At 35.8% G+C, this 26,833-nt stretch overlaps 1 protein-coding gene across 1 annotated transcript in view; it reads right to left on the bottom strand.

The window, feature by feature from the left end:
• Window positions 1–26,833, bottom strand: part of DNAH7 (dynein, axonemal, heavy chain 7) — a gene marked incomplete at its 3' end in the record, with an annotated part of 50,669 nt that overhangs the window by 4,304 nt on the left and 19,532 nt on the right. Inside the window, exons 15-27 of the mRNA XM_010192403.1 lie at window positions 24,181–24,405; window positions 21,770–21,916; window positions 20,479–21,164; window positions 16,929–17,115; window positions 11,097–11,290; window positions 9,773–9,971; window positions 8,168–8,308; window positions 4,949–5,161; window positions 3,932–4,041; window positions 3,295–3,463; window positions 1,907–2,009; window positions 1,678–1,805; window positions 304–516 (exon numbers count right to left, since the gene is read on the bottom strand). Of these exons, the coding sequence (XP_010190705.1) occupies window positions 304–516; window positions 1,678–1,805; window positions 1,907–2,009; window positions 3,295–3,463; window positions 3,932–4,041; window positions 4,949–5,161; window positions 8,168–8,308; window positions 9,773–9,971; window positions 11,097–11,290; window positions 16,929–17,115; window positions 20,479–21,164; window positions 21,770–21,916; window positions 24,181–24,405 (2,715 nt within the window). The remainder of the gene's footprint in view (window positions 1–303; window positions 517–1,677; window positions 1,806–1,906; window positions 2,010–3,294; window positions 3,464–3,931; window positions 4,042–4,948; window positions 5,162–8,167; window positions 8,309–9,772; window positions 9,972–11,096; window positions 11,291–16,928; window positions 17,116–20,478; window positions 21,165–21,769; window positions 21,917–24,180; window positions 24,406–26,833) is intronic.

The raw sequence follows: 26,833 nt of genomic DNA, 5'->3' as shown, positions 1-26,833 counted from the left end.
GGAGGTGATTCTGCCCCTCTGCTCTGCTCTGGTGAGACCAGACCTGGAGTACTGCGTCCAGCTTTGAAGTCCGGTAGTGGAGGCCTCATCCCTGGAGATACTCAAGGTCAGGTTTGATGGGGCTCTGAGCAACCTGATCTAGCAACATTGTCCCTGCTTACTGCAGGGAGGTTGGACTGGATGACCTTTAAAGGTCCCTTCCAACCCAATACATTCTGATTCTATGATGATGTGTACCTTCTGTTACGAGAGACACATTACTAAGTTATTGGGTGACAAAGAAAATTCAAAAAAATCAATTACCTTCAGGCTGCCAGCAGCAGTAAGTACTGACTTCACAGCTCTCATTCCATAATCATAATGGTGCTGAGAAGACAATTGCTCTGAACACAGACGATATGTAGCTACAATTTTTACAGACAGAGGTCGAGCAGTAACAAAACCACAAGAATACAGAACAATCTCAGCAATCATGGCATAATCAGGAACCATCATAGCTACTGTTCTGAAGAGAGCCTGTTAAACATACATATGAAAAATCACATGAGAAAAAATTATATCACATTATCATATACAACTTTTTCTACAATTACATAAATTACCTTTTTTCATTATTCAATTAATACAGTGACAGCCAATTAAATTTAACTATCACGATTATGACCACAATAAACTTAATAGCTTTCCATAAATGCTTAGAAATACTTTATTTTCCTTTGTAACAATTCATGGTTGTATGTCTTCTTCATTCAAAATTAACCACAGAAACACGTAAAACACCACAAGCTTCAGAAGTAATAAGGGAGTACAACTACCACAAATAAGTTCATGCTGTCAGACTCCTACTAGCATTGTTTAGCTGCAGCCTATGCTTGTTTTACCATTGTTCTATCAAACATGCATCAGAATACTTTCAAACAGACAAAAGTTTTGCTACTTTTCATATGCTACCAGAATGGGTTTTTTTAAATTATCGTCTTTCATCCATACAAGTAGAATTTTTGAGTCTTGTATTCATACTATGTGTTAGTGAGTAAACTTCCCAAGACAGTTCTGAGAAATTTATAAAGACTGTACTTTTCTACATTTTTATTAATTTATCAAGATATTTGCTCAGTTTTCCTTTTCTGTCTATGGATACAGAACAAATGTATTTAAAGAGTAAGAAAGGATGTAGCACACTTGTAACAATCACTCAATAATAAACTTAAATAGAATAGAAATCACTTACACTAAAAAAAACCACAAGTCCCTTCAGATCAAACCAAAAGATCAGGAAAAAAACCAGAAAATAATAAAACCTCATATTTCTCTTCAGTATTAAGATATAATTCACTGTTTGTACACTATAAAGTGTTCCTTTTAATTCTAGACCTTTCAGGTGCTTAGCCAAGAAACACTCAAAGTTTTTTTGTCTTTTTAAACTTTCCCGTTTTTATCCTGACAGTCAGACCTTGAATCAAGCAATCACTTCCTGACATTCAGTTCATTTTTCAGTCTAACTATTCCTTTTAATTTCTTGTTTCTTCTGAGAGATTATTTTTACATTAGTGTAATCAAAAACTGAAGATAACCAATATTAAATAGTTTTAATTTCTGTATTTGACAAAAAGTTATTTCATGTTTTACTTTCTGTATTAGCTATGAAAAGTAATAAAATGACAAGTGTAATAATACCTTAAGATTATCAGGAAGCTCTGAACGCCCAGCATAACCAGGATTCATGGTAATGAAGACAGCACATGTAGGGTTCAGTTTCAGTTCAGTTCCTTCAAACACTATTACATCAGAACCTGAATTTATGCCTAGGGAGAAATAAAAGCTAATGCCATTGCTGGGCAGGTTTTGTTGCATCTTTATTCATCATCATATATAAGTGAAAGATGCAATTAAAATAACAGGTTACCTCTTTGGATAGTAAAGATCTGCTGAGCAACCACAGACAGTACTTCCAAATCAATCCTGTTGAACTCATCAAAGCAAGCCCACGCCCCGCAAGTCAATAAACCCTAGAAGAGACAGATGTATAACTAGTTAATAGGTAATTACTTACTTTGGACATGCTGATCAAAACAATTCTACAATAAGAAAAAGTTTTAATGTGCAAAGAAGCATATGATCCAGAGCACTAACTTCAAAACAAAATCACTCCAGATAGAATTTGTTGCAAAAAGAATTACAGAAATTTTAGAACTAAGTTTGCTTGTAAAAACAATAAAACAAACAACAATTAAGACAAAAAGCCTGTACTAACTAATCCAAAATCCTGTATTCTTTTGTCATCTGCAAAGTGTCTATCAAACACACATACTTAGCATGTTTTACATTTATAGTCAGTACTTTGCAACTGGACAAGCGGAAAGATTTCAGCACTAAACAAACCTCCAGAAAACCTACTCTTCTTTTGCATCTTTGCTAACAGGGTTCACAATGAGAAAATACAACACAAGGACTTATGCACAGCTAAAATTAACTCTTTGGTCACAGTAGTTATGGCATACCACATTACCGAAAGTGCAACTAAAGAATAAATTCCTTTTCCTACAGTTCTAGTTAATTCATAGGTCTTTTCTGAGATACGCTCCCCAGATGCTACTGTGCCATTTCTGCAGCACTGGTTGTCTTTTGGTGGCACCTCATGCTTTGTTAACAGTAATTCTAGAATTCCCATGGAAGATGCACAATTTTGCTTTCATCATCCTAAATAAAAACTCTTAATTTAGCTTATTTTGGTGAATTTCCATCATATTCAATTTTGAAGACAAATCACATCATTCCAATGCCACCTCTGACTCAGAATGTACAAATAATGCCTGGCAGGAAAGCACTCTTGCTCTATTTTTGTATCATTCCAGTCCAAAACAGGACACTGAATTATAAGACATAGATGTCCACTCAGGTTAGATTTTCATAATGCAGAGCTGTCTACTCAGGCTAATATCAAAATGAAGATATGCTTGATTTGTATCCTATAATGACTCTTACCAGCTTATTTAGAGTTTAGATTAAACCTCAAGTCCCCTAAAATTTGCAATCAGCCATCAAAAATGCACTCATTGCAATGGCATCTATGTTGCCTATTTAAAGCAAATAAAATCATTATGAGATATTTCATTTTCTAAGCACATAAAAAACATTTTGAAATCTCGGTTAGATTCTTAATTACAGTAAGACCTCTCTGCACAATACTAGCAGGAGATAGTGGTCTAGAAGCAGAGGGAGGTACATTTACAATAGCTTAAGTATTGTAAGACCACTTCAAGTGTCAAAATAATTAAAGGATTTTATCCAAACCTTAAAAAATTTTCCTAATGCAAGGTAATCCAATCCATCAGAACAATTGAAAACGACACACTGTTTAGCTACAGCCTTTGCTAAATCTTTCGTAGTTTCTGTTTTTCCAGTTCCAGCAGGACCTTCAGGGGCACCTCCAAGATGCAAGTTTAGTGCACCAAATAGGGTTCTGGAAATAAAATAATATGGAAAAAATGGTATTAATTTTTATGCTATTTTTCCAGCTGCTCTAACTTTCATCAGAAACCTTTAAAAATTTGTTTCATGTCTGCATTTTGCTATGATTGTACGGTTTCTGGACAGCTGTAGTTTACAAATGTGTAGTAATATATGAAGTTTACTAGGAGTTCATAATAAAGAATAGCTTATTTTCCACTTTCTAAATCTAAATCCTCTTGTAATTTACCACTAATTACAGTGTCAGAAAAGATTAATTTTATCACAAATTTAAATTATAATATTAATACAGGACCAATTATATTCCACCAAACGTAATGTATCCTATTCTAATTATGCCAATTGGAACACTAAAAAAAAATACAATTCTGGAGTCAAGTATTCTCAGGACTAATTAAAATACCTCAACTAAATAAATTCTTGCTAATACTTATAATAATTTAGTGACTTGCAGTTTTACCTGTAGCATCTGTCTGTAAGTGGAGTAATAACCAGCCTAGAGGTATTGCCAAGATATTCATATCCATACTTCAGTCCAGCATTGATCATCTTTGTTTGTAGATGCCCTTCCTGAGAAACAAGGTATTGATTTTATAGATTGAATAAATAATTAACCCACATGCACACACACACACCAACAACTCAGCACTGTTTCTCAAGTTCCTTAACAAGCTTAGTGCTGTTAGAAACAACTACATGGCTGACTACTACTGATTACTCTGAGACACTATTTTAAATGTGACTCAAATAAAAAAAATTACATTCAACTAATGGATACTAAAGTAGTATCCACATATTACGTTGTTATCTAAAAAATCTCCTATTCACTATATTGCAGAGTAAAACTATCTTGTGTAGCTATTTAGAAAGTTAATGGACTTTCTAAAAGGTAAACAGAAGTAATCGTGACAGAAGCTGTAATCATGGCCAATCCAATGGCTCTGATACAAAAATGTATGATTCCTACATACACATATTTTTTAAAAGTTCACATGCAGTGTCTTATGCATTACATGAAATCTTGTCCTGATGAATTTAAAATATTGTATCCTACCACTATCCAGTATAAACATTGTTATTTTTCCAATAAATGTAATGCACAAATAAAACAATACTGAAAATAAGTCAGATTAAAACCTCTAACTGAAAATTGTTATCCCTATAGCATTCTCTATCCTGCAAAATCAGAAAAAAATTGGCAGCTTTGAGAGAACGAATTTTGTCTGTAACTCCTCCTGCAAATACAGCAAACGTATGGAGACTCAGTGATGAAAAAAAGTAATTTTAATTAAAAACTGTTTGCATCTGGCTACTGGCCATTCTAGTTAGTAATGCATAAAATGACTGGTTATAAGTATTCTCTTATCAGCAGAAATTCTCATAGTAGCATAACCATTATCTGTGTCAGCAAGTAAGCAGATATTGAAAAACTGTGAACAGAAATTAGCTTCTAATAGGATAGAGAGGTATCACTTACCTCCCAGTAGTACCTAAGCTGACTTAACCATTCAAAGTCACTCTCATCTTTGACTTTCTTGCTTACTAGAGATGCAAGAACATCCCTAGCATGAACATCAAGCACAACAAGTGCTTCTAAAGTCACTCGATTCTGCTTAGACAGTGTTCCTCGCACCAAGGTGACAATGTCCTCAATCTGTTTATTATTCTGTTCCAGAAAATCCTTCAGTGCCTGCAAAAATTTCTAAATGTTAAGAAGTTGCATGTCTAGTGTAAGGCATGATTATTTTTTCTTGTATTACTTTTATTTCTCTGTTTTAAATATTTCCTTCTCACTATAATAGTAGTACAATGCCCCTCATTGACTGGTAGTTCAATAGGATTTTGGTTTGGGTTTTTTTTTCCTACTTTTACAGATCCACATGTAAAACATCAGTGCTACATATCTGAAAATGAAACAGCACACACAATTTTCTTCATGGAGCACAAAAATTAGTCCTTTTCTTTTTATACATTTCACGTTAGGAGAAGGAAAATGCCACACATGTTTTAAAGATCTACGTATACGATGTACTTTCTATGGTTAAGGGAGACTGTCACACTAGAAAAACACCTTCATGTGTCACAACAGTTAGAAACAATAACACATCTATAATTCAACAAAGTTAATAAGAAAAATGCATTTTTCTACAATTTTTCAGTTCATCGATTTCTGGTTATAGTCTGTGTTCAGTTAGCTTAATCATCTCTCTTACACAGTAATTGATACTTTCATTCATGCCAATAAGTTGCTAGGAAACACGAAAGGCCCAATTAAGGAAAGCACTTGTATCGTGGCAGTACTTAGATGTGATGAAGTGCCTCACTGAACTGAAATTTAAAAGTGGGCATTAACCTTAGCAATACGTTCACACCAAAGCATGTTTCTATAGAAGAATCCCTTCTATTTGTCTGGAGAAATAGAAATAACCCTGTTGTAGATTTTTCTCCTTGCTAGCCTGCTGTTTATTCCCAAACACACTGACACTGCTAAACCTCAACAGATTATGATGATATTGAGATCACTCATCTCAGCTAGTTATTTTTTGAACATTGAGTCTGAATAATCATCTGCTTAGTATGACACTTCTTTTAATTTCTGAGAATAAAGCAGTAAACACAAGATTCAAAAGCAGTTCAATGAGATATCAGTTGAGGCACAGAATATGTCCTCAGCTCCCGTACCAGTAACATTCCTTGGTGCTATCTTTCTGCTCGTATGACTGTGTTTCATTGAGAATGCACATCGTCCACAGGACAGTGCTCTCAAAATTTCTGAAACATCTCTGCTTTCTTACAGTATCTTAGTTCATTATTTTGCTTTAATAAGAAATTTGCTGCTTTGAGTTATGTACAACAGTTATTTTTTGGAAGCAGCTAACTCAAAAATGTGTGAAAGAGAGCATGTGTGTGGATGCATGTGCATGTATGTGTGAGCACATATTTAATATCAATGGCTGACTTACATTGGCATCCTGTCCTAGAAAACACTGAAGTGCTTCAGGTAGAATGCAGTAGTTTAGGCTTCTCAAGTAGTTGCTGATTGTCTGTCATGTTTCTTATGCTTTAGTATATGACATAGGATTGGAAAAGAGAAAGAATATTGAAGGCTGTAAGACACAGTTCTCCCTGCCACAGATTTGTGACAGATCATCAGGAGATGCAAATGCTTTTCTCTTCACCCCTTCACTACACAGGAGATCCTTTCCACAGCAGAACAAAGATTCTTGGTCTGACACCACATGAACAGAATTCCCACTAAAACAGAATTTGAGTGAAAGCTACAGGAAGGACAGGTTTCACTGCATGTCCATGTACAGAAAAGGCTTGATATAGACCAGCACAAGAGCTTTTGTCTTAAGCTCAGAATCGTGTAATAAACATTCTCAAAAGGAAATTAATCTAACCTTTGCTTAACTTCCTCTTTTATTCACTAACAACATTAACTACAGACTCATTAAGGTGATGTTGGCTTTTAAAAAAAATCTTAAATATCCAAGATTAGAATTCCTGAGTCTCCTTCCTGAAAGTCTATCACTAATTGAGTATAAATGGTGCAGTATGTAGAAGCCTTATTTCATTTCCCAGGAAAACTGAGGATCTCCTTTATTATGGGGCAAATAAAGTATTTTCTAATCTGTTTCAAATCTGCAGATATGCTGCAAGATTTATTCCTTGTATTAGCAGATAATGTCCTCTTCTTCTTTTAATTTCTTCTTCCAAGACACTCAGAAGCTTCTTTTCCTTGCATGTCAGAATGCAGCTGCTCAAAAAAGACTATTACCAGAAGCCACTGCTTCAGCTTGTGAATAAGCAGAAAAAGTTATGCAGCCTTAAAGTACTGCTCCATACATGGATTAAAGATTAGACTTAATTGCTTGTCTGTGGTACAGCTCAGCTATATATGAACAGAGAGAATCCAAATATACAGTACTGTAGAAGTTCTTTAGATGGATACTATGTCATTGTAAGAAATAGGAATGAAAAGTAGGGAGAGTATCGTGAAGTACCACAAAGTTACAACTTTATATATAGCTGTGAAAAACTTGATGTTTCTTTCTGCCCAAATATCAGATAATCAAAGTCTAGTTGTCTTATCTGATGCTGGCAATTCTGGAACACTTCCAAATACAAATACAACAGGAGAGAGTATTAAGAGTTAGTGATAAACAGAAGAAAGGTCCTACAAAACGCATATTCTGAATCTTAATTCAGTGCCTTAAGTACCTTTATTCCCACTAGCGTTACCTAATAGGTCATGAATTCTCTACCAGCACATCTATTCATTATTTGACAAGGGTGAGGATGGTATATATCTTCTAATGCTAGTTCTAGCCCATTTTCATAAAAAGCACTAAACATTAATGAAGGTTAGACTTCTGAACCAGAGACAGACAGACAAGCTATGCCAGTCCATATCACCTGAATACACTGCTGGGATGCATTCACAGAAACATGTCATCTACATGTCGAGCTAAATAGAATGCACTTCGACAGAAGCACAGATGCCAGTATCCAAAAGGAAATATTTACCTCAAAGTCTCCATGGATCACATTTCAAGTAGATCTTTAAAGCAGAAACTCAAAATATTAACTATTATGTTGAACACCTATTAATCCAAAAAGTTTATTGCCAAAGGTCTGATTTACTACTGCATTATATCAATTTGACATAAATTTAAATTTAAAATATTCTTACCGTTTGGCCACTTCTAATAGACATCTCTACTTGCATTGTCCAGAAAGTCTGGGATACACAAAGAACTGTCTGTCCAGGCCACTCTCTTACCCAATTAATACGTGGAGTTTTTGGATAAGCTTCAATTGCATCTCCAATGACCTGGACAGGAAAAAGCACACTATAACTACATGTGAAAAGATGTAATACTCAGCTTTAGAATTGATTTAGGTTAGGTTGTATTACTGAGAATAAGAAATAAATCAGAATCCAGATTCAGCCTCAAATTCAGCTTTGTAATACTGACATCTTGCAAGCAAATCTCTCAACAGAGCTCAAAAAAACCCAAAATGTCATAATATGAACAAAGCAATCACAGAAAATTGCTGAGAACTGATTTTCACAACACATTCTAAAACGATTCTTGCCATCAGATAGTTTTCTAGCTCCATCTACAGTGACACTAGAAAACAAGTACAAATGCAATTTAGTTAGAAGTAATATCCCAAACTGAGTTTTTTAGTCTATTCATTCTAGTGAAAACACAGAGCTTTTAATTTTGCAGATCATATTATTTAAACTTATATCTAACTTCAAGTATGTTTTCTAGTAATAGAAACATGGTTCTAGCACCACTCAAGGATAATCTCAATGAGATCAACACTTGCACTGGACAAAAAACTTACAGTCTATACCAACAGGTTGTTTTCCTGACATTAACAAAAGCCAAGCAAGAAAAAAGCCTTGTTATCAACAAACTCCTCAATAAATTTAGATGGCTTCTCAGACAAGCGGTGTAAAATACCTGCATGAAAATCTGCCATTTGTTTTGCAATTTGAAGCCTTTTTCCTTTTAATAATCCATACACACAATAGCATCAATAAAAAAATCCATCTATGAGGGAAAAATGTGTCTGTGTCGACATTAAGAAATGTAAATGTTATCTGGTTTAGATAATTACAAAAGTTCTGTAGTCAAGGCTAAATGCAGAAAAATAGTGCTTAACCATCTTTTATTGATGCAGCTCAGTTTGTTCATGTCTGATATAAACCAAATAGTTGAGGTTATTCACTTTCTTCTGTACTGCTATGTCATTACAATAATTAAACTGTTGCACTGTAAGGCAGTGTCAGGGAAAGTGTGTGCACTTTCAGTTATCTTGACTTTGAAAAGGACCACAAAAAAGAAGAATACAGAGATAGTTAAATATACAATACAATGATGAGACACTATAAAGACTAGAATGATACAATCTGAAAAGAAGAGTTAAGGATCTTGATTAAGGTAGTCATAATTAAGAGGAATCTTAAAAATACCCACATGAAATCTTTTAGTTTAATTTTGTTCCTTAATATCACATCAAGTGTGGAACAATCTCTGGCAAAAGAATCCTTGGTGTAAATGTTTTTTACTCTACTATGTAATTTTAAAGAATTTTAGAGAATTTTACAACCAGAGATTGACAACAGATTTTTTTAAAATAACCTTTAAAGACTGAATTTGTTGTTTTAAAGTTCATGCTACTTACAAGAAATAAAAAGTTATTCCAGTATATGTTAATGTTCATTGAAGAAATTAATGTTGAATGACATTAGCCTAGGAAATAAAAAGTTAGGACTTGTTACCTTGTGGACAGACTTCAGCATAGCTGCCTCCAGTTCAACCAGCCATTTCTCAACTTGACCCTTAGCTTCTGATGTCGAGATTATCTCTATGAGTTCCACAGTCTCTCCTTCACTACTTTTAATGTGTGTAATATCTAACACATCAGTAAATTCCACGCTTGCAACTCCTTCAAAACACTTTTTCAAGTGAGGTTGTACTCTAGAAAACAAAACTAGTATTAAAAAACTTCTGAAAATTTTTTTATTGGCAATACTATCAAAGAACATCTAATTAAAAAAAATTTCTGAACAATTTTCTTAACAGATAATTTTAAGTTTCTTTTTAAAAGTTTATGCTCTACAATAATTCTTGTGTACTGCAAGATGCTTACCATAATATTTTTTGAAGATCAGTTTAAAGATGTAAAATATTACTAATAGTATCTGTAACACATAAACTAGTGAGGGTAAACAAGTATTCTTTCTTTAATTGCTAATCCACCTACAGTACATAAAATTCCATTATTTATACCTTCTCAGCAAGCTACAATAAACATTAAGGAATTTGAGTAAAGCAACCAAGTACCACCTTAATACAATACCTTGTAGTAAATAAATACCAAAAAAAAAATCAAGGTTTTCTTCCTCAGAAGATCTCTTGCCCTGTTCACTGCACTGTACAAATATTTCTCTTTGACTGAGCTGGCATTTTATTTTTCATTTTCATTCTTACTTTTTGCATGACCTTGCACTGCATTCACTGCACACTATGAAATCTGTATTTTGGGAATCAAACCCCAGTTCCTCTGCTTATAGTGAAGGCTATATTGCTTAACAAGATTGCTTTTGCAGTAAACTTCATAGATTTAATTCCACTCACACTTAATACTGAGTTATATTTTTGCAGTTTAATCCTAAATGTAGCTGGGGAGTAGAAATCCCACAGAGTGTTAAAACGCTGCAGAAAACTTCTGAAATACTTTAATTAGGACTGCCGCTAAAAAGATAAAACTCAAGTCAGCAGTATACAGGTTCCACCTGATATTCAATTTTCTACTGGGGAAAAATCAGGTATGTTAATTTCAGCATGAATTACTATATGGACTTCTGATTCTTCTAAAAACCAGTGTGTGGAAGGGTTACTAGTTTAGAAAACAGAACTGAATTTAATTACCCATATTAAAAATTACTCTGCATTCACCTATCATAAAATCTAACCAAGTAGATACTTATTATCATAACTGTCAGTGAGAAAAAAAGAGGGTTCTGTGCTCAGAGAAACAATGTGACAGTACTATCTGCATGCAGTGTGAGTCACAAATACATTTCTTAAATATTACCATACCGAGTAGGATCTTTGGTCTCTGAAAGAATCTCAAGGAGTTCATCATTAGATAAAAAAAAGAATCTGGGGAAAAACAGGCGCTTCTTCTCTAGGTAATCATTAAGTCCCTTGAGAATTAGCTCCAGAAATTCATTGCACTTCTTCAGTTTTTCCAACATCCTGTCTATTATTGTTACTGACAGCACATGTTTGTCCTGGAAAAGAAATTATTCCAGATAAAAATGTTAATGTCTTCCCAAGTACATCACCACACAGCACTGTAGGAAGTCACAAGCAAAATGAATCCTTATTTCAAATTCTGCTTTATTCAAACCATTGACAGGTCTACAATTTACTAACCTTCTTCATTATCAGGGTTCACTGGAAAAGTATCAGGCAGCTGGTATTAAAATAAATTTTTCAACATATGAACTATTATTTTTGGAAATTTTCAAAATAGGATTAATTCATCAAACAGCACTACTCCCATCGTTCTGTTGGAGCAACATCCATGTACACTGGCTAGTCAATTGGGTTATGTAATTATGCAACATGAACTATTAGAACATTTTGAATCATAGAATCATTAAGGTTGAAAAAGACCTCTAAGATCAAGTCCAGCCATGACGGATTGTAACAAGTATAATCTTATAACAACAGTGCAGTCACACATTTTAAATGGTAACCACCAGAATTTAACACAAAAAAAACCAACAGTATCTTTCCTTCCATACAAAATGAGATTGTAAACATTGGTATGGTAAAGCTGCACGCAGGCAACACTGTCACTTCAGTACTAACACTAACTAATAATGTGACGTAAAACAAGGTATTATCTGATCCTAACATGTTTATTAGCTAAATACACGTTTAAAGATTTTTGCTAGCAAAACGTGAAAAGTTATTCTTAAGAATATAAAAAATTATATTTTTCTTTCTTTTACAATATATTTTCTTCTACAATATCTTTTCTTTTTACAATATTTTTCTTTCTTTTACCTGAACAACATCTGTCAAATGTTTATTGGATAAATGCTGGGTTTCTTATATTTATCTACACTGCGTAGATAACAAAACATATATTAAGACATAGTACTTTCCAAACTCTTTATAATGCTTTCCAAATTAACCTCTCAAATTAAATGAATGTAAATGCTTAGAAAAGCTCCCACATAAGATGAAAGTTACCTAAATTAATACAAATACAAAAAGGATTTTGCAAAAGACCTAAAGGTTACCAAGCTAAGAAGCTTCTAAAGAAATACAGTTGTATGAACATCCAGTTCTAACATTTAATAAGCCATATCGCAAATTTATAGCCTAATCATCATTACATTTTTTAATCTTGCACACCAGGTTTTAGGGGGTTTTAGAAGCGAAATGAGACACACATTGAAAAGCAGCAAATTACACAGATTTATGACTCAGGAAGTCAAAGCAATCAAATGCTTCTACTCAGTTCCAGGATGGGCTTGGATCCATCTGTGACTGAATTTATTCTAGTTCACCTCTAGTTCAGGCCCATGCCAGTACATCAACTGACTTGTAACTGTGAACTGATTCAAACTCACATTATTAGTGTTATAAAACATTATGTTGTAACACATAATGTTTTATAATGACAAAGTCCTGGCAAGGAAATGGAGCGTGATTAATCCCAGTTTCCTGCTCCACTTCCCAAAGTCTGGGAACACAACTTCTGCCATAGCTTCTCCTTTACCACCTAAATCTGACTGCATTTCCCCAGAATGTGAATGGGGCCAGAATGACCACAGGTGAGACAGAAACAGAGCTAACCAGAAATGTTAGTCAACCTTTATGTCCTCTCTGCTCTGCCCAGTGAGTCTGCACCTGTAAGCACACAGCACAGAACACATATCCAGAAATAAAATAAAGACACAGCTATATCAAGCCATAAGAAACATCAGAGATTGGTAGGGAGAATTTCAGACTAGTCAATCTACTGAGGGCTTGTAAGAACTGCTGACAGTAACAACAAAGAATACTCCAACAATGGACACCAGCAATCAAAGATAAACCCAGACTGTTTCCACTAGGAGCAGTTTTGCCAGAGCTCATTACAAATGCAGTATGTCTCAATTGGAAAAGTCCCTGACAGGGTTTGCAGAACAACACAGTCTCACAGAGCAGAAATATGGGTGACTCACTTTGCAAGGGGCAGATAAGTAAAGATAGACCAGACTGCTGTGCAAAGACCAGAAGGTGCAAAAGGTGTCTGTAAGAAACAAACCCCTTGCAGGGTGACAATGCAGATTTGACTCAGTAACCTGACTGGTGTTCAGCTTCAGTTTGGAGCACTTAGTAATAAATTTCCAGTTCCTTTCCCATTCAGAACCTTCTAACATTTTGAAATTATTTGCAATATGCACTCAGCTTTTGTTCAAGTCCCTGCTCATGTTATGTATATACTTCCAATCTACTGAAAAAACCCCAGAATTGCATGTTTATCCAATTAGTCTTCATGGGGGTGCACCTCCCTAATACAACAATCATAGTGTTCCTTTGTACATTATATACAATTACATTCTGTTACTTGCCTCTTGCATCATAATGATAATAAGATAAAATAAGGATAAGGAAGATAAGGAAAAACTTTTTTACTGTAAGGGTGACAGAGCACTGGACCAGGCTGCCCAGAGAGGTTGTGGAGTCTCCTTCTCTGCAGACATTCAAAACCCGCCTGGATGTGTTCCTGTGTGACCCAGTCCAGGTGATCCTGCTCTGGCAGGGGGGTTGGACTGGAAGATCTTTCGAGGTCCCTTCCAACTCCTAATATTCTGTGATTCTGTGATTGTGACCAAATCAGAACAAACTCAAGAAATACATATACTTTTAGACAACTAAGCTGTCAGCATACAAACATAGTTCATAATTGGTTTCATAAAAGTTTTTTGATGCACAACCAACCACATAACTATACACTGTCAACAGAGTTTTGTTCCCTTTCTTAATGTATTTATCATCAGCAAATAGAGCAAGTTCAACTAGTAAAGCAAATCAAAGCTGTGTCGCTAGTTTTATAAATGAGATTCTTGCGGCTTGTTTTTTCTTTCATGCAAGAAAAAGTTAAGAAAAAAAAATTATGATTCAACATAGATTTCCTATTTACAGTAATGCTAATCCATGAAGAAAAAAAGGGAATGCCGTCATTCAATACATCAGTGTGACTTATTTTGTCAGGACAATATCAGTGCTGATCACAGGAAAAAACTGTATCAAGAAAATACAATAAATCAAGTGTATTATAATAGTTTGAGTGCTCTGTTAAAAAACCATCACAAACTCTAGGTTCTAAATGTAATTTTTAACATATCACAAGTTGGACCTTGGGATTTTATTCTTTAATTTTTTTTTCTCCTTGTTTTTTTTTTCTTTCTTCCCTGCAAAGACAGAAAATCTTCCATAACCCAGACATTTTTAAATTTATGGGAAGTGGAAATTAAACCACTAAGTAATTAAACCCTCATTAATGTGCATTGTTAAATTAGATATTTAAAATAAAGGAATAATATATGATTATTCAAATTTGTGATGAAAAGCTAAGCAAATAAAGGATTTTTATAACACACAGTAATTTTATAATACAATGGCATATAAATAAATAAAAAAGCATGAACCAATGAGCCACACTCAAGTTAGCTTTATGCTTCAAAAAAGATCATTCATATATTCTTTTAAGCCATGAAACTCAAACATTGCATTTGGGGAAACAGAGTGCCATCTTCTGGAAAACAATGCCTACTTGTTTAGCCAGTATCAACTTCAGATAATTAAACTTCTATTCTGGTGTTTACACTCTCCAGTGCAAAAAAAAGATGATTCTTTTTTTCTGCTAGTGCTAGCATATATCTCATTCAAAAAATACTTTGTATTTGATTAGCATGGAATAAGAAGATTTTATCAAAATGGGTCATTCAGCACACAATATTCAGAAATAGAGTACTCAACAAAATTCTTAAATTCTTGCCCTTTCTTATTTTCACCTAATTTCTTCTCTAAAATGAATACTACTGATTTCACAGCTCTATAGATTAATTCCTGATTTTCTTCCAAATCAGAAGAAAGAAAAACAGAGAAAGACAGGGATAGGGAGTGTAAGACAGAAGGAGAAAAAGAGGGAGAAATGGAGGGAAGGAAAGAGAAAGAATAAAAAGAGTATAAAAAATGAAAACCAACTTTGTTTAAAGTGATCAAGCTGGATGGCCAGGAAATTAAGCAAACGCCTCTTTTTGTTTACTACACTTTTTGTGTGTGTTCCTACATTAAGACTGTATCAGCAATCTGAGAAGAGCTCAGATCAAAAGCTTTTAGACTGAGTGATGATTTTAGCATTTGTCCTAATGACACAGTGTATCTCTGAATGTCCTGCAAATGCATGAGATGAACGAAAACAAAGTTTCTAATTTTTTCCTCCAAATGGCAACCTTATGTCCCTACCCTGGAAAACAGTGGACCTCATAAACCTCAAGACTGTCCAATAGTTTAGTAAGTCCAGTTAAAAAAAATAATAAAAATGCAACATCCTACTAGAAATGTCCTTGATATTAGGGAACTTTTTCAGAATGAATGCAGTTTTCTTTAACCATTAATAGAATCAGTAGAATTACATAATAGGATTACCACAATTACTAGGTTACTGGTTATTCCCCAAGAAACAGCATTTCCAGAGCATGCATTCAGATCATTGATCATGTAACTGCTGAAGAATCAGCTGTGTCAGTTTCAGGTGTTACCTCTTCCCTTAATAATACCAATCCTTCACTAGATGCCTACTCAGCAGAGTCAGCAGAAGAGATTGTAGGGGAGTTCTTCCAGTTAGGCTGGCAAATATAGCAAATCTAACCTGATACAAGGCTAAGAACATTTAACTACTGAAGCAAAGAGCATTCATATAATCTCATCAATTGATCCTAACAACAGTGCTAACTCCCAGAAAACATTAAATAAGAAGGGGATCGACAAGACAGTAACATTTTCAACTGCCAGACACGTGCAGTGATGGTGTCTGACAACTGCTATGTACTGAACTATAGTAGATCAGAATAGTACTTTTGAAGCAAGTTAAATATCTAAACAGCTTCACATTACAGAGGCATCTCTGGCAGTATGCAAATAAACAGCATTTTTCTAAATCAACAATCAGTGTAAAATTGCATTGATTCATGTCAATTGGTCTACAGTGCCAGGATCATCACTGCTATGTTACTTTGTTTTGTATGCTGCTTAATTTTACTCACCAGAACGGCACATAGCCTATGACAAGAGTTTAGGAGAGCTGGACTTGTTCAGCTTGGTGAAGTGGAAACTAAGGTAAAATTTAACTACAGCCAGCAACTACATGAAGGACAATTGAATAAAAAACCAAAACAGAGCCAACTTCTCACAGTAACAGTTGGATAACAAGGGGCAACAGGCCCAAATCTTTGCTTAGGAGGTTTAGCTTGGACATCAGGAAAAAAATTATTCACTAGGAAGATACTGCAGCACTGAAGCCTCTGGAGGTCATCTGCAAGAAATCTCTGTCCTTGGGGATTTCTGAAATTTGTCTCAACAAAGCTGTAGTTGACCTCATGTATTACTGGCAAAAGTTCTACTCTTAGAAAGAAGTTAGACTAACTGAACTCTGGTGGCCTCTTTCAAGCAATGCTTCTATGATCCTATGTGAAACAGTTATGCAAAACAATTTTTAAAAGCATCTAAGAAAGGGAACTGAGACAGAAAATAGATTACTTAATAGATTACTAAAATAGAAAATAGTTTTGTGTTATCAAAAGCATTTTTTTTTAAATATACTACAAATGCATTTTATAATCTTAAGACAGCAGTATTTACCTGAAAAACTGCTTTCATTAAGTCCTTCCATATCTTAACCACAGCACCAAATCGTCTACCTTCCTCAGGCATCTGAGCCACGATGTCAGGAGAACTGAAAATTGGCTCCAAATAAAGCCAAGTCGCCTGAACCTTCAGCCATTCATCCAAGATGTCCTGTACCAACAGCAGCTTTCCTTCCCATTCCCTATAAAACGGGATTCAATCAAATGCATTAATTGATGCTTCCAGTAAAACATTTCCAGCAGACTGCTAAGACCTTTTGGGCAATTTGCTTATTCAGCAGCAAGCGCAGCAGGTTTAAGTTTTAAGATTGCAGCAGAGTATCATATTCACCTAGCCTGACTTCCTGCGTAACAAAGCCGACATTAATTTCTGCAACTGGATCATCTGTAAGGTTGATTGTAGGATTTAATGAACAACGTTAATTCAAGTAGGCTAACAGTATTAGAGAATAAATGTAGCACACACTTTAGCATGTAATTGTGTCTGTGGACAAATTAACATCAATTTGGTATGTGATCTGGTTTCTGGCATACACCAAAGCCCAGGCTACGACTTCTAACTGTTTGCTAGAATAGACAGGCTGAGACGGCAGAAGAAAGACATGAAGGAAACCTAAACTACTGAACAAAAAATATGTAGACATTGTCTTAAAAGGACACATGTTCTTAATTAAAAATGTCAAGTAGTAAATAGTCCAATGGTTAAGTAACACTTCTTTTCTGACTTCAAATTCCAAATGTCAATGTTGAACATATATTTCTGATAAAGAGTTCATCAATATTACTATGGGTACACAGTGTCAGAATTCAATAGCTATTCAGTTTTTCCTTCTAATAGCCAAAAATTCAAGATCCTTTAGTCTACCCTTTTTTCCTAGCTGTCCTCATTTTTTCTGCATTTTTTTAAATTATTAACACCACCATTTGACACTTCTTACTATCTCACCAATATCAGATAGATGTGATATTATCACGTCCCTGACATAACTGGTATTCCTAATTCACTAACATAAGCAATTTGCAAAAAATATATAAAAATAAAATGCTATTTATAATCCTTTAACAAGTACATATATTCTCCTTTCCTGTATAAAAACAGTGAATATTTTTTACAACCCTCATACCACTGGACATTGCAGATAGAATTATTATAAAAAGTGCATGCTGTTAAAATCCTGTATAACTCAACCATGGCAACAATTTTCTCAACAGGACACTCACACATGGGCTGCACTGAATTATGTCAAATGATACATGTGAAAACATACTTAACTTCTTCCTTCCCTCATTTACCTGCCACAGATTCTAAACAACCAACAGCTTTGCTTGCATGTACCTTTTCCTCTACCCTAAGTCCTCTTTCACCTTTTAGGTATCGGTACCTCATCTCGGGTGATTTTGCTTCTACCAAGAGGTAGAGAAAAATGCAGCTTTCCAAGAGGAGAGTTAGGCAGGTCAGTTAATTTGCTTGCACCAAAACCAGACAAAAATTAAGATGAGGTATTTGGAATAATCCCTGGTAGCAAATCAGAATTCTACATGCTTTGTTGGGTTATTGAGAAAGCAATCATTGTGTAATCACCTGGATCTCAAAGACTGAAGTAACAGTAATACCTTCTATTATTACAAATGCTGTCATTCACCAAAAACCTGATTAAATTGCCATGGTGTGCTCACTCTTCTTAAATAAACAAATCCTACCATTTTATATTAATAAGGAAGGAGCTCTTATATTATAGCACAGTACCAATTAGAGAACTAATACTTATTGGACCATAAATGTATGTACATGTACATATTTCTTGAATATGCGCTGATATCTAAAATAGCAATTTTGCAAATTACCAGGAGTGTGGAGGTACCTGTATCACTAGATAACGACAGACAAATTTCAAATGAAAGATTTTTTTGTTTTCCACAATATGGCTATGTTGGGGGGATTTAAGAAGCAAGTATTTATTCAGGAAAGAGACAAAATCAGATTAAAATCTATGCTCGAGGGCGGAAGCACAGAATTTTTAACACGCAATGCTAATTTTTGATATTTAATTTTCTGTATTAGGAAAAAAAAATCTTTCATAACTCCCCTGAAATTTGTTGCTTTAATTTTCTTCATCTCCCTTACATAAGCACTAACATTTTTAATTCTTGAAGAGCTAAAAAGCTTCAGTAGCTTTATAATTTAGGTAGCAAGTTTAGACTATATTCTCTTAGTCTCTTACATTGGTTGGACTGTCAAGCACAGAATGTTGACAACCAGTCACAAGTGGTGTTCCCCTGGGCACTGTTTTGGGGCCAGTCCTGTTTAACATCTTTATCAATGATCTGGTTGAGGGGACTGAGTGCTCCCTCAGCAAGTTTGCAGATGACACTGAGTTGGGAGGGAGTGTTGATCTGCCTGAGGGTAGGAAGGCTCTGCAGAGGGACCTGGATAGGCTGAATCAGTGGGCTGAGGCCAACTGGATGAGCTTCAATAAGGCCAAGTGCCGGGTCCCGCACTTCGGTCGCAATAACCCCATGCAGCGCTACAGGCTTGGGGATGAGTGGCTGGAACTGCCAGGCAGAAAAGGACCTGGGGGTGTTGGTGGACAGCAGGATGACCATGAGCCAGCAATGTGCCCTTGCGGCCAAGAAGGCCAATGGCATCCTGGGGTGTATCAGAACAGGTGTGGTGAGTAGGTCTAGAGAGGTTCTCCTTCCCCTCTACTCTGCCCTGGTGAGACCACATCTGGAATATTGTGTTCAGTTCTGGGCCCCTCAGTTCAAGAAGGACAGGGAATTGCTTGAAAGAGTCCAGCACAGAGCCACAAAGATGATTGAGGGAGTGCAGCATCTCCCTTATGAGGAACGGCTGAGGGAGCTGGGTCTCTTTAGCTTGGAGAAGAGGAGACTCAGGGGTCACCTCATTAATGTTTATAAATACGTAAAGGACGAGTGTCAGGAGGAAGGAGCCAGGCTCTTCTCTCTGATGTCCAATGACAGGACGAGGGGCAATGGGTGCAAGCTGGAGCATAGGAGATTCCATGTGAACAGAAGGAAAAACTTTTTCACTGTGAGGGTTACAGGGCACTGGACCAGGCTGCCCAGAGAGGTTGTGGAGTCTCCTTCTCTGGAGACATTCAAAACCCGCCTGGACGTGTTCCTGTGTGACCCAGTCTAGGTGATCCTGCTCTGGCAGGGGGGTTGGACTGGATGATATTTCGAGCTCCCTTCCAGCTCCTAACATTCTGTGATTCTGTGATTTTAGTCTCCAACTTTCCCCTCTATTACTCAGATATGTTTTCTCTGGTAAAACAAAGGCAACGTTATGATGCATCTAGTACTTTAAGTATTGGAGCATGTTAAAAATGCTTAGCAACCTCTCTAGTGCATTAGCACTTCCCATATTGTTAATTAAAAGTTAAAAACAGCTTTATGAGATTAAATAGCAAGTAGCTGACATGGGACAAAAGCTTTAGGCCTTTAAAATGAGATTAATTCACTGCTTAAGGAGGATAAACAAAAGCATTTGAAGTCCCTACCTTTCTATTAGAAAAAAAAATTACCTTATTCTGTTTTCGTAATGCTTAATGAATGGAGATCCTCTCATAGTCTGAGTTTTTACAATGTGGTCATCCAATAATACCTGAATATCATCTACAGCTGACAAAATATAGGTTCCTGTTTCTCGATAGGCAACAAGACTGAACTCCATTTGATCCCACTCAGAAATCATTTTCGTTAAAGCTTTCTCAAGTGAATATTCTTTGCTGGCGTTTTCACTGACGGTCTCAAATTTTTCTAGGAATGGTTCAAGATGCAAGTTAATATATGACAAGAGATTTGCATCTTCAGAAGGAGACAATGGTAAACCAGCAATGTTTGACATCTCTTCCCAGTGTCTTTCTTGCAAACCAGGATTGCAAATCACCTGGATTAGAGGAATGTGGCATCTGAATTCCTCTACTTTTGATTTAATCTGTCTTGCTATTGCTAATGCATTTGGAGAATTTTTTAAGGCTTTTTCTAGTTTTAACAGTCCATGCATGTAGCTTCCTACATCTGCCTCTACTTTGTCTGGATCCACTTCTGTAAATGGCCCCTCTGTCCAGTCTTCATGTCTTCTGTTGAATTCAACAGCCATGTCATACAGACGAAGATATGGAGCAAGAGTATTCTGGATGGTTTTATGCTGAGGGTACTGAGATTCTGGCCATCCATAGGACTGTTCTTCTAAGTTCAACTGATCAATCTGTTGAGACATAAATGAGGTCTGAAACACAAAGCAAGCTGTCCATGGTACCAGGACCTTACCACACGGATTAGGGAGGTTTTCTGGTGCCTTCAACAAGCTTCAAATTAAGTTTTGAGTTACTAAGCCAGTCTATTACGTAATCACTGCCACTGACTGCACTTCAAGAAATCTTTAACAGTAACAGCTGAGCATTCATGCTAGTCAATAGAGGAACACAGAGGTTTAAAATGGTATGTGGGCATTCCTTGATAACTTGCAGTACCATGGAAGCTTTAACAGATGGGAGGTAACAATGAGCATCAGAAATTGCACTTCCAAGAACACAGAAGTATAATTTCTAGGCAAGCCTAAGTAAACTTAACCCACCCTATCACTATGCAAAGTGCTCCCACATTAACTCAAGACCACATAGTAACAGATTACTGTGCTCAGTACATATGCAGTTTAAAAAGCAAACCATGTGAAAATATTTCATAGCTGAATTAAGAATTAGCTTGCCACACCTCAGTAACTGCATTACTAAGCAAACTGTTGATTCCGATAATACAACCATTAAGATTTACAATTTATACTATTCGACTCATTTAGACTATAATATGTACCTTATCAGCAGCAAGATCCAATTTTGTATTTAACGCTTGAGCTTTCTTCAAATACCTGTTGACTTCTTCAGCATCTCCAAATGTGCTAAATTCTTCAACCTGCTTAGAGTAGCTTTTCAGTTCCTCAACAAATCGTTCACAGCGAATCTAATTAAACATCAAGCAAGTATATAATAATTTTAAAACCCCACAATTTATGTAAAAAGAATAACTATCCTAATGTGCTATAGTAGGACAATTTATACTTGCAGAAAATCCAAGACATCCAACATATTTGCACATGAGTATCTATTCCACCCAAATTACAGAACTTTGAATCTTACTGTTGCCTGCAGTGACTTATTGGGCTGATAGATGCAAATTTGGGTTCTGTGTCATAGGATATAGTAGGACATAGAAGGATCTACTTTCTGTGATGGACATAATCAGCAGGCTAATAATAGGAAGCTAAATTCAAATGTCGAGTTTATCTATAAAATTGAATAAAAGGATTAATCAAAACAGTTTCACAAGACAGAGGTGTCTCTTGTCTTAAAGCCACGCAGTTCAAGGATAGCTTTATCCTTCTATATATGATTCCACAATACATATTTCACACTGAGTATTAGTAGTGGTCAATGTTTGAAAACAAGCTTCAGACTATAAAAAGCAATAACATGTTCCAAGATAACAAAGTCACAGAATCACAGAATCATTAAGGTTGGAAGAGACCTCCAAGATCATAAAGTCCAACTATCAACCTAAAACCACCATGCCCCTCAAAACCATGTCCTGAAGTGCCACATCCATATGCTTGGATGTGCGAGAACATGTGGGTGTGGAGAACACCTCCAAGGATGGAGACTCCACCACCTCCTGGGCAGCCTGTTCCAGTGTTTGACCACTCTTTCAGTAAAGAAATTCCTCCTAATATCCAAGCAAAACTGGTGCAACTTGAGGCCATTTCCCCTTGTCCTATCACTAGCCACCAGGGAGAAGAGACCGACCCCCACCTCACTACAACCTCCTTTCAGGCAGTCGTAGAGAGCAATAAGGTCTCCCCTCAGTCTCCTCCAAACTAAACAATCCCAGCTCCCTCAGCCACTCCTCATAATGCTTGTTCTCTAGACCCTTCACCACCTTCGTTGTTCTACTCTGTACACATTGCAGTACCTCAATGTTATTCTTGTAGTGAGGAGCCCAAAACTGAACACAGGATTCCATATGCGACCTCACCAGTGCCGAGTACAGGGGCACAATCACTTCCCTACTCCTGCTGGCCACACTATTTCTGATACAAGCCAGGATGCCATTGGCCTTCTTAGCCACCTGGGCACACTGCTGGCTTCATGTTCAGTCCACTGTCAACCAGTACCCCCAGGTCCTTTTCTGCCTGGCAGCTTTCCAGCGACTCTTCCCCAAGCCTGTAGCGCTGCATGGGGTTATTGTGACCAAAGTGCAGGACTTGGCACTTGGCCTTGTTAAAGCTCATACAATTGGCCTCAGCCCATCAATCCAGCCTGTTCAAGTCCCTCTGCACATCCTTCCTATCCTCGAGCAGATCAACACTCCCACTCAGTTTGGTGTCATCTGCAAGCTTACTGATGGAGCACTCAATGCTGCACATTTATTTATAATACAATAACACTTACCAGCTACTTATTTAAATGTACAGGACAAACATAAAAGCTCACTATCTCAAAATATGTGTGATCTAAGACAAAATGATGGTGAGACTAAGGAGCACAAGAAAACCAAAGCACACAGCTATACAGGCAGTAACTGTAAGAGAGCAGCAGTCTAGTAATTAGCAATCGTGGAGAGACCCCATCGCCTAGAATATAACGAACTGTACAGTAAAAGCTTGGTAAATATATTGAATAACAAAGATTAAATACATTTAAAGTATGAGATTAAAAAATAAAACCAAACCAAACAAACCTGAATCAAGATGCACTTAGGTTATAAAAATACCTTTTTGGACGTTATTCTAATGGCAAAATCACACAAATTCATGCAGATTTTTTTGAGCTATCACAGAAATTTCATACACTGTCATTGACTCCAAAGAGACTGCTCATGTGTACTAATTAAGCCATGTACATGTCTTTAAAAGATCGATCTGAATTTTACTATTTCACATACAGACAACTTTCATCAACATCACTGGAAGTTCTGTAACCAAAGAGCTTTCGTAGTACAAAATGTGAGATGTGGCTTGTCTTGCAGTACTCGTGGATATGTGGAAAGCAAATGAGTGGAAAGCAAGGCAAAAAATAGTTAATATAAAGAATAATATAAAAACACCTGCTACAAACTTATTTTAAAAAACTATGTGAAAATAAAAGAGGTTATTCCATCCGGCATTTCATGTCCTATATGTCATTCAAAATTAGTAGCTCAAGGATTTTTAAAATATTGTCATTACAAACCTTAAGACCATCTTGAAACTGATTTGTTTTTTCTTCAATGATCTTCCTGTGCTCTTCAAAGATACCTGGCATTCGTGCATACCACTGAAAAACATTACTGTTCAGTCGAATGTCTGCCGGTGAAAAGTTGACACATTTTGTCAGGAAAGTAACATAATTTATAGCATCCACTAATTTCTGCTTCAGTTCAAGCATGCCACATGTTTCAAGTTTCTGCACATGGTCCTGGGAAACAGAAATTAAAAGAAGACATTTTAAACATAATTTAATGCCAAAAAAATGACTGAAGTAGTTAATACTTAACTATAAAAGCTTACTTTTTACAAAGAAAATTATATATAATTAGAAATACATGATGTGAAGAGACGTTTATTCGGAATGGCATGGTATTATCCATTTTTACAGCATATAACTTGCTAATATAACTGCCTATTTCATTGAATAAAACTCAGAAGAATGGGTGAAACTGTATACACAAAGGTTTGGACTAACAGAAGTCAATCCTGACAGCTTGTAAGTGCTGCAGGTTTGGGGGAAAAAGCATGGTGCCACCCTAAAATAACTACAAAAGAAAAGAAGGGCATACACTTCAGGGAAGCACTGGATGGCCCAGTGCAAGATTAGGTCTTCCCTGGTAATAAGAATATAAGGAATATTGACAGCCACTGTACTTCTTATTGTGATTAAAATAAAAATTACACTGTTCTTTCAGGTTTCGAAGAGTTGCCAGTAAACTGCATCGACACATGTAGCACTCTGTATGGTACTCTTAACAGCAACACTGCCCAGTTTAAACAATCCATAACGAAGCACTCCGAAAGCCTCTTAACAAGAAAAGAGCTGTATAAGTAAAAACGTTGGCCAATGGGTCAGATCAATAGTATACCAGTATATGTAAACATTACTTGATATCCACCTATTGAAGATTCAGAAAAATTTAATATGATGACACTATGTGATTTCACTGCATGCATTTTTCAGTAGAGATAAATTGTCCACTAAGTCTACACTTCTGCTCTTTTAAAAGCAGTTTCTGTGCTTCAGAATATACTCATTGCTATGGACCTAGAGAACATTTGGCTTTTATAAGGATAGAAAGACTTCTACATTTTCAGCAATGAGAAGGAAGAACCATTAGAAGGGGTTTGATACTGGTATAATATTACATGCTACACACAATAACATGCAATTCATTTATTCTCCAACACAAAATTATAGCGTAACATGTATGCATTTTAAGGGCACCATATACTCAGCACATAGTTCAACTAAACATTTTACTTGTTACTTGAAAAAAAATACTCCAGTTATATCCTATATTAAACTTCACTGCAGCAAAAGTTCAAGTCACTAAGATCCAAATTCAGCCAACACTCAGGCACCCAATTTATTTTAACTGCATGCCTATATTCTACCTATTTAATACTGGGTACATACATCAGAACTTTGTTGAACAGCAAGAGACTAAGATATGTTACATTTCAAGTGTGAATGTAAGTGCTTCACTGAACTGGAATCTGAATACATCAAAGAAGCAGCAGGGCTTTGATTACAGAAGTGGTACTTGTAGGTGACGACATGTGACTTTACAGTTACCAAACTGTAAACCCTACATCTGCAAAATTTTATACCATCATTCAACAGAGGATATAAGGGCAAAATTACTTCATGCAACTTGCCAATGAATACTTTTTAAAGTTTTCTTGTGAAGAACTAAATACATATTAAAGTTTCCTACATCAGTTTTCAACTCTTTATTTAGTTTAGGATATTAGGAACAGATATTGAGTCTTCCACATCTAATTCAACTGCTTGAATTTAATTCAGTAGAACTAAATGATCCTCACTGTCTGACTACACTATCTGTTCAGAAGCCTGAAGAACACACAGTCTAAATTTAATTCTACTGGTACATCACCTACACTACATAAATTACTTGTTATCTGCTTACACTAGCTAGATGAGGATAGATTTCAAACCATTATATACAAACACTTTGCATCGTGAAAATTGGTGACAAAACTTCCAGGTAATACCTATATTGCTAACCAAATACCTATATTGCTAACTAAATACCTATATTACTGACAGGCTCAATCAGCGTTCCAACCAGCCACACTGCTTGATAGCATGATCCCCTGCAGCAGTGGGCTCTGAACTTTCTTGATTGCATATCCTTACCAGTAAAAAATTTGTTAGTATATACCCCCCAATATATGCATATTTATTTATAGATTATACACACATACTCCTGTACTAACATATTAGGTACACAAGAAAACATGCACAAAAACCAGAAATTAAAAGGGATTAAATTAAGATTAAACAAACAATATTTTAAATATTTTTAATTAATTTTACAGAAATCCTTTTGCTTTCACTAATATCATTATTATTAATATTTTTTGTGGGAGCAACATGATTGAATATACTTCATTAACCTTAGTTTAATACTTTGAGATTCAAAGATCTGGTTCTAAGATCAGTTTATTTCAATACTTCATTTTAATGGCTGTTCTAGCTTAAAAAAATAACCTCAAAGATAGACAGATCCAGATGGAAGAATTGCATCATGGGCTGCGCTTAACAAATCGCAATCCCATTCACCAATTTTGCAACAGTTTTTGCTGAAATTCATCCAGTTAATTTCCAT

The sequence above is a fragment of the Mesitornis unicolor genome, unplaced genomic scaffold (genome assembly GCF_000695765.1).
Source record: "Mesitornis unicolor isolate BGI_N332 unplaced genomic scaffold, ASM69576v1 scaffold14349, whole genome shotgun sequence".
Lineage (NCBI taxonomy): Eukaryota > Metazoa > Chordata > Aves > Mesitornithiformes > Mesitornithidae > Mesitornis > Mesitornis unicolor.
This window is presented reverse-complemented; position numbering and strand designations above follow the sequence as displayed.